This window comes from Schistocerca serialis, chromosome 1, assembly GCF_023864345.2.
Source record: "Schistocerca serialis cubense isolate TAMUIC-IGC-003099 chromosome 1, iqSchSeri2.2, whole genome shotgun sequence".
Classification (NCBI taxonomy): domain Eukaryota; kingdom Metazoa; phylum Arthropoda; class Insecta; order Orthoptera; family Acrididae; genus Schistocerca; species Schistocerca serialis.
In genome coordinates, this window is record NC_064638.1 from 1,064,012,966 (window position 1) to 1,064,022,474 (window position 9,509).

Below are 9,509 nucleotides of genomic sequence, written 5' to 3' on the forward strand. Positions count from 1 at the left end.
CATAAATTTGTGTGGACAATGATGAGAAATTTTATTGTAAAGTATCTTTATGTGCACTTCACCAGAATTTTTAATTATGAGCAACATTATGTGCAATATCACATCAAATAATAATGCTGTGAGTATTCTCTGAATATGTTTACTGTAAATTACCTGCACTGGGGGTGAACAATCTTTATTTTACAAGATGAACTGTAGTAACACGTCATGTGTATTTATGTGCTCCAAAAAGGAATTTTTTTCATGTAATTTTTACTTAATAAGCATCTAAAGTAAATTTTGTTACAGATAATACTTTTTGTCTTTCCAGGAAACAAATCAACAAGAATTTCATGAAACTGACTTCGTCAGTGTCAAGAGCAACCTTTTTAACCTTCAAATTATGGCAACAGAAACAACAGAAAAATCGACCACATTATTTGTCTGCGGCTCTCCAAATCACAGTAATTCTGAGTTGATTTCTTCGGATATATTTCCTATTAATAAAAGCCTCTGTCCAACATTGTCAGATTCCACAACAATAGATTGTAAATCAAGTTCTAACCCAGTCTGTGATTTGAGTGATTTGCTTATTCCAAATGTACATAAATCATTGTGTAATTCATCACAGGTAGATACTACTACATCAGAATGCGAATTAGAAGCTGGTGAAAAACAACAATCGGATGACAGTTTGAAGGAAATGGAAAATTTGTCTTGTAGCGAAGTTCATTCTGTTGTGGCAAGCACAGGTGATATCCATTCTCAGGTAAAGAGTGAAAAAAATACTCAAAATTCATTACAACTACCTGAAAATTGTCAGAATTCAAATCCTTCATATACAGGAAATCAGCCATTCATATTTTCTCCAACACTGAAAAATGAAGAAATTACAGCAGAACGTTTGGACGGCAGCAAAGCACATCTTGACATGAAGGAGTTGGGAAATGTGAACTGTGGTTCATCTGGAGTGGTTCAGTGCAGGACTGTTTCTGATTACAAACTGATTTTCAAATGTGATAAATGTCCCAAGAGGTTCAGCAAGAGACTAGACCTGAAGCGACACACTTCTGTTCACAATCAGCAAAGAGGATTTGTCTGTGGAATATGTGAAAAATGGTGCCCTAATCAAACAAATTTCAAGCGACACGAGAGAACACATACTGGTGAACGGCCATTTTCCTGTAAATACTGTTCAAAGAGTTTTTCACAGACTGCTATCCTTAACCGGCATATGATGATTCATACTGGTGAAAAACCATTCCAGTGCAACGCATGTGGAAAGAAATTTACTCAAAAAGAAAGTCTTAAAGTACATTCAAGGCAACATTTGTCTGGAAATGATATCACGACCTTTCAGTACAAATGTCCATTTTGTGAAAAATCTTTCCGCCACCAGTCTGGCCTTTCAAGACATTTGATGTCTCACACAGGAAAAACATTTAGTTGTAACCTTTGTCCAAAAACATTTACAGACCAATCATCTTTGAAAAGACACCTTAAACGACATTTTGAAATAAAATCTTGATGAAGCTTAAAGACTGTTATTTCAGTAGCAAATTTAGTGCTTAGTATTATCCTGTTGATTAATCTGAGCAAGTAATTTGACTTTGTGAGCCATCAAATTATAGTAGATAAATTATGAAGCTAGGGCATTCGAGATTTAGAACTCATGTCAATAAAAAGCAGAAGGCACATTTTAATAATAAGAACTCTGGATTATCAAATATTTCAAGGGGTTTGTTTCAAGGTTCTGTGCTTGTACCCCTATTGTTTATAATTTATGAGAGTGACCTGCCTAGTATGCCACGCAAATCTGTTCTCACACTGACAATGTCTCATACCTTGCAACTGGAAATTGTATAGAGGACCTAAAGGAACAAGCAAAACAAGTCTCAGAATTTCCAGTATCTTGTTTAAAGATAGTGAATTAGCGGTAAATCAGAATAAAACTGAAAACAGTTTCTTTAGTTTATGTAATTCTAACACTGATTGTATGTCTCTTAAGTTGCATGGTGTATATGTAGATTCTAAATTAACATGGAACCAACAGACAGAATCTACATGTATTAAATTTTTCTAGAGGCATCTCCTTGTTATGCCAATTTGTGACTGAAAATGCAATGCTTAGTTCCTCTTATGAACTCTTTCACAGCACAAAACGTGCTGCATTCTTTTTTAGTTGGTCAGCTAGTTACATGTTCCATAGTTCTTTTTAACAATTCTTTTATTGAAATGATGTGGGATGAGTCAGATTCCAGAATGTGCATACATGATTAGTGTTAACATAAATGAACTTGTTTTTACAGGCTACTGGTTTTTTAAATAGAAATTTGTCCATGGAACAGGAGGAGTTGTCCAGGAGAAATGATTTTCAGTTAGATTTAAAACTTGTTTTGCTACCTGTCAGACATTTTATGGTATAGCTTTGATCTATGCAACTTACTAAGTGCCAAATGTGTCAAATCTTAAACCTTGATTACGATTTGCTGTAAACAGGCCTTCCGTAATGAATAGTTCCCACCGAATCTCTTGCCAGCCTCCTTTTCTCTGAGACTTCCAAGGCACTGTACAATTCTGAAGCACAAGTGACCCTCCACAGCAGGTAGAGAGATGCAGTCGCCACGAAGCCTTGCCGTTTCAAACTGGCACTACGTTTTCAGTTACCATGAACATCTTTCATGGGCCTAAGAGGATAAAGGTGGAACATTCTTAGGACATGGATCCCCCCCCCCCCCCCCCACTTTGATGAAGGACGTTAGGTAACAGAACTTATTTAATTACTTATAACATCGCATAACAAAAATAATTCTTTAAATAATAATATATTTCTTTTCACACCCATTTTTGTTATTTCCAGTGGTTAAATTCCCTTAAGATAGAGTCCAATGTTATCTTTCAAAATGAAACTCTATCAGATAATTCAGCTTGGTCAGACAAGGAATAGAATAACAATGAACATACTTTGGTCCATTATTTGTGAAGATCCAACTGGTCATTCTTTTCTGTCAAGAAGAGTATCAGCAGTCAGGCTATGTTATGTTTACTCCAATGTAACTGTGTTTTCTTTATTTTGAGCTTACTGATCCCATAAGATGAGTAGATCACATAACTAATGAGGAGGTATTGAATAGAATAGGGGAGAAGAGGAGTTTGTGGCACAACTTGACAAGAAGAAGGGACCAGTTGGTAGGGCATGTTCTGAGGCATCAAGGGATCACAAATTTAGCATTGGAGGGCAGCGTGGAGGGTAAAAATCGTAGAGGGAGACTAAGAGATGAAGACACTAAGCAGATTCAGAAGGATGTAGGTTGCAGTAAGTACTGGGAGATGAAGAAGCTTGCACAGGATAGAGTAGCATGGAGAGCTGCATCAAACCAGTCTCAGGACTGAAGACCACAACAACAACAACGATCCCATGAGCATAAGTTTTTCAAATGTATTGAGATAGAAGAATAATGGAGTTCATCTTCACGGTAAGGAGTTGCATGCTGACATTTTAATTTACAATGCTCTCTACAGTCTCAAATTTCAGATTTGTAGCAAATCAAACATGCAGAAATCTGTATGCAAAGAACCATCAGTGGCAGGTAAGTCTATTACCTTCTGACTCTTTTGGAGAACACTTCAACAGTGTGACTAACTGTCACTGTACAACTTCCTACCTCTGTAAGAGCTGTACTTGCACCTTATTCTGTGGGCAGATACTGTGGAGATACCTTTTTATCTCTTCGATTGAGTGTCCTCTGCTCACCCCTTTCCATAAAAGAAACTGTTCAGGTCATTCCTTCTGTAGATTCACTTGACCTAGGCGTAGGCCATCCCTTCCATGGGTCCGCCTACCCTTTACTCTCCAACATATACCTAAAATTGGGTACATCCCATCTTATACATCTACATCTACCTCTGCATGACTACTCTGCAAATCACACTTAAGTGCCTGGAACAGGGTTCATCAAACTGCCTTCACAATAATTCTCTATTATTCCACTCTCGAACAGCGCATGAAAAAACAAACTCTTGTATCTTTCTGTGCGAGCTCTGATTTCCCTTATTTTCTTACGATGATCGTTTCTCCCTATGTAGATTGGTGTCAACAAAGTATTTTTGCGTTCAGAGGAGATAGTTATTGATTGAAATTTCATGAGAAGAGGCCGCCTCAACGAGAAACATCTTTGTTTTAATGATGTCCACCCCAAAATCCTGTATGATGTCCATGACTCTCTCCCCCCTACTACATGATAATACAAAATGTACTGACCGTCTTTGAACTTGCTTGATATACTCCATTAATCCTATCTCTTGGGGAATACCAGAAATCATGCCATTTTACTCATTGACTCTCCATCAAATGTGGCCTCTCTGACAGGGAATCATGAATCCAGTCACATAAATAAGATGGTATTCTATAAGCATGCAGTTTGATTACAATATATTTGTGAGTTATGGTGTCAAAAGCATTCTGTAAATCTAGAAGTATGGAATCAATTTGAAATCCCTTATTGATAACACTCAACACTTCATGTAAGTATAGAGCTAGATGTGTTTAACAAGAATTATGTTTTCTAGCTATATGTCAATAGACCATCCTCTTATAGTAATTCATAATGTTCAAACACAATATATGCTCCAAAATCCTACTGCTTATCAATGTTAATGATATGGGCCTGTAATTTAATGGATTACTCCTATTGCCTTTCTTGGACATTGGTGTGACCTGTGCGTTTGTCCAATCTTTGGGTATGGATCTTTCATTGAGCGAGCAGCTGTTCATGATTGTCAAGTACAGAGCTATTGCATCAGCATACTCTGGAAGGGACCTAGTTGGTATACAGTCTGGACCAGAAGACTTTCTTTTATTAAATGATTTAAGTTGCTTCACTACTCTGAAAATATCTACTTATAAGATAGTCACATTGGTAGGTTTTCTTGATTTTAATTCTGGGGTATTTACTTCATCTTCTTTTGTGAAGGAATTTTGGAAGGCTTTGTTTAGTAACTGTGTAGTGGCACTGTCATCGATAGTATTTCCATTGCCATTGTGCAGAAAAGGCATTGATTCTGTCATGCCACTAACATACTTTGAGTACAATCAGAATCTCTCTGGATTTTATGCCAGATTTACAGACAAAAGTTTCATCATGGAAACTACGAGGGTAATCCCAAAAGTAAGGTCTCCTATTTTTTTATATGTACATAGACCTGTTTATTTCTACAATGGCTTACATCAGTTTACAGCTATTTTTCGACGTAATCACCATTTCTGTCGATGCATTTTTGTAGATGCTGTGGCAGTTTTCGTATGCCCATGTCATACCATCTCGCCGTCATTGTGTTCAGAAAGTTATGAACCTCTTCTTTCACCTCGTCATCGGAGCTGAATCACTGGGACCACAATTAACACTGACAGGTAGTGTGAGACTCTGAAAAAACGCAAATGGGAAATTCTGAACCGGAGATGAGGAATGTTGAGCAAGGGTGTACACATTCTCCATGACAACGCTCGCCCACACATCACATGGCAAATCGTTGCTCTCCTGCAATAGTTTCAGTGGAACATAATCACCCACCCACCCTATAGTCCTGACTTGGTGCCCAGTGACTATCACCTGTTCCCTAGGTTAAAAGAACGTTTGGCTGGAAAGAGATTCAGCTCCACAGAGGCCAGGTCTGGAGAGTATGGAGAAGGAGGCAGCAAAGTGATTTCATTTTTTGTACAATAGTCATGCACCAACAGGGATGAATGTGCAGGTGCGTTATCGTGATGCAAGAGCAATGAATTGTCTTGCCACATTTCAGGCCATTTCCTTCTCTCATTTTCTTGCAGGTGTCGCAACATGTCCCAATAGTACCGTCAATTAACATTTTGTCCCAGTGGTACAAATTCATGATGAACTAATCCTTCGAACCCAAAGAAAAAGATCATCCTTGCTTTGATATTTGACCTGTCTTGATGACCTTTATTTGGTCTTGGAAAACCTTTCCTGACCTATTGTGAAGACTGAACCTTAGTCTTAACGTCATAACCAGAGACCCACATCTCATCACAAGTTATGATTCTCTTAAGGAATATCTTGTTCTCATTTGCGCAATCCAAAAGCTCCTCACAGATTGCAAGGTGTAGGTCTTTCTGGTCTTGGCTCATGATCCGTGAGACTAACTTGGTGGCAACATGATGCATTCCAAGATGATGTGTGAGGATTTCATGACATGATCCATCTGAAATGTTACATTCTTCTGCATTCTCTGTGACAGGTCGTCTTCGATTGGCATGCACAATTTTGTTGAAGTTCCTGAAATGAGCGTTGTTGGTAGATGTCGAAGGGCATCCTGAACAAGGGTTATCTTTAACTTCCATCTGGCCATTTTTAAACTGTGTGAATCAATTCATAACACCAAGTCCAGATTAAGCACTCATTACCGCAGGCTTACTGCATCATTTGGAGTGTCTCTGTAAAGGTTTTCTGAGTTTTCACACAAAACGTAATGCAGATGCGTTGCTCCTAACTCTGCCGCCTCAAAATTCACAAACTGTGCGACACAATGTTCTACACAATGCAGCACTGAAAAATAACTAACAGACATACAACATTGATACTTGTGGCAGTTACACATTAAACACAGGCATGTGCAGGACTGCCAGCCGCATTTCGCTTTGACACGCCATTGGTGCAAAAGCATGAATGTTCTAGAACTTTTTGGACAGACCTCGTATTACAATCCACTTCTAAAGCTCTGTTGAGAATAATTCTGTATTTGCTGTTAAGCTGTATTTATTCTTGTCCATGATTTTAAGATATGACACATCTACTTAATGGCTTGAAATCTTGAAAATGCTTACATGCTTAATTGATTTCACTTAAGGAATGGTTTTCATTCCCATCCATTTTACCATTTTTGTGGTGTGACTAAAATGTGGATTATCATCAAAATTATTGTCAAGCAATCAACATTACAAGTAAGTCAAACTATTTTTACTATCTCCATAAGCTGCCACCAGGTTATGGTATGTAACCTCCTCTGTAATAACCTCCTCTGTAATAACCTCCTCTATAAAAGTCATGCCGTAATGCCTTGCAGTATACAAAAAGTATTAAATTCTTATTACACATAACATAATTAATATGTCATGTACTCCTGATAATGCAAAGTCATATACTATAGCTGTAATGGATTTTGTTTGTATTGTCATATTCATTTTCTCTAACAGATAACTGCAATAAGTCTCTTTGTAATAGGACATGTCATTCTATGAATAAAATTGAGGTAGGACAGTGAAAGATATATTCAAGTAAAAGATCGCAGGATAGTAGGAGTAAAATAAACTGCCCCAGGAAAAATGCAATATGAAAGTTTGAAGCAGCTAACTCAAAACCTGGTGGGTGTCAGTCTGCCTTATCTCCAAAGGTGCTAGATTCTTCTAAGCGTTTTAATTTCTTTAACTTATCGGTATTGTGTAAATGTTTTTCTTGATGCATTCTGAGATCTGCAAGAAATAAAGCTTTTCTTTTTTTAAAAAAAATGCTGTTCTCTTTCTTTATATTATGAAAAGGTGAGGTAATCAGTATATTCCAGAGATTACACATTGTTCGTGCATTATCCTTACAGCTCCAGTGATTGTCTTTAATTCATTTAACCCAACAGCTGACTTTTAACAACTGAAGCTGCTGCTTACTTTATTGATCTCATGGTTAAAAAGCTGTCCTTTAGCCAAGCATTAAATAAATAAGTAATGAGGCTATAGTGCCTCAGGTAAGTAGTAAAATTAATCAACATGGTAATAAAGGAATAAACATAACTAAATTTAATTGTACATTGTTGTCAAATAAATAAATTTTGTTCTGCCTTGCAGCAAACCATGTGTGACACATCACATCACTAATGATCAGTGATGTGCCTTACATTAATTACTACAACCTGCTGGGTTGGGAGAATAGATACATCATATGTCTCTACCTCCCCTATTGCGTCAAACAAGACACACATTTTTAGTAAATACTGTGCTTCTACATAATGTAATATAACAAAACAACATAGATTGCATTCATAACAAGCTCTGCTGTTTCAGCTGACAGTAAATGACATGACAACTTCTGTAACATGTAAATACATCTTAATACTCCATTCCTATATGCATTCAGATTCATCTGCTTGCTACAATCAAACGTAAAAGCAGTATGTATTTTAGCATCTCCCCTAGTTGTCAAATGTCCTTGACGCACACTGCAGTCAATGCTTAAATCTACTTTGAATAATAATTATGGATCAAATATTTTTCATAGTTATTTTTACAATCATCATAGACTTCAATAAGATCATTAGGATATAGAAATTCATGTTGGTGTTCTCCTGTATTCCTCGTAAAGCTAGGTGTAGAGCTTATTGAATCTATTTTCTCTTATACTTTCTTCCAAACTAGTTAGTGTTTGGGTCACAAATTACTTCACCAAATTCTTTACAGTGTTCACTCACCTTGACTCTGTGTTACATGTCTGAGATCTGATTAATTAAGTTCTTAATTTCATTGTATACTTCTCTAAACTGTTCATTTGCTTCATTTCATTCTGGGCCACGCTGTTTATTTAGTTCAGTCTGTAATTTGGTAAGCAAATATAAGCTACATTAGCAATTTTATCTATTTTTTAAACTATCTGCTCCATTTGTCCTTTTAAATCTAAAAAATTAAGTTCTTTAATTCTTCCCCTTGGGTTTATACATTATTTTACAATACTTTAAGACTGTTAAATAACTCTTCTCTGGTGACTTTCATACTATTACATGTTGTTGTTGTTGTTGTTGTTGTTGTTGTGGTCTTCAATCCTGAGACTGGTTTGATGCAACTCTCCATGCTACTCTATTCTGTGCAAGCTTCTTCTGCAACCTACATCCTTCTGAATCTGCTTAGTGCATTCATCTCTTGGTCTCCCTCTATGATTTTTACCCTCCACGCTGCCCTCCAGTACTAAATTGGTGATCCCTTAATGCCTCAGAAAATGCCCTACCAACTGATCCCTTCTTCTAGTCAAGTTGTGCCACAAATTTCTCTTCTCCCCAGTTCTGTTCAGTACCTCCTCATTAGTTATGTGATCTACCCATCTAATCTTCAGCATTCTTCTGTAGCACCACATTTCGAAAGCTTCTATTCTCTTCTTGTCCAAACTATTTATCGTCTGTGTTTCACTTCCATACATGGCTACACTCCATACAATACTTTCAGAAAGGACTTCCTGACACTTAAATCTATACTCGATGTTAACAAATTCCTCTTCTTCAGAAATGCTTTCCTTGACATTGCCAGTCTACATTTTATATCCCCCCCATGAACTATGGACCTTGCCAGTGGTGGGGAGGCTTGCGTGCCTCAGCGATACAGATAGCCGTACCGTAGGTGCAACCACAATGGAAGGGAATCTGTTGAGAGGCACCTGAAGAGGGACAGCAGCCTTTTCAGTAGTTGTAGGGGCAACAGTCTGGATGATTGACTGATCTGGCCTTGTAACACTAACCAAAACAGCCTTGCTGTGCTGGTA

The 9,509-nt window shown here is 37.3% G+C and overlaps 1 protein-coding gene across 4 annotated transcripts in view; it reads left to right on the top strand.

Moving 5' to 3' along the window:
• The window catches only part of LOC126415681 (zinc finger protein 454-like), a 52,741-nt gene extending 51,223 nt beyond the window's left edge, over positions 1 to 1,518 (top strand). For all 4 annotated transcript variants that reach the window (XM_050083449.1, XM_050083450.1, XM_050083447.1 and 1 more), the window contains one exon: positions 311 to 1,518. In XM_050083449.1, coding sequence (XP_049939406.1) covers positions 311 to 1,507 — 1,197 coding nt within the window. In that variant the 3' untranslated portion in view covers positions 1,508 to 1,518. The remainder of the gene's footprint in view (positions 1 to 310) is intronic.
• Positions 1,519 to 9,509: the final 7,991 nt, after the last annotated feature.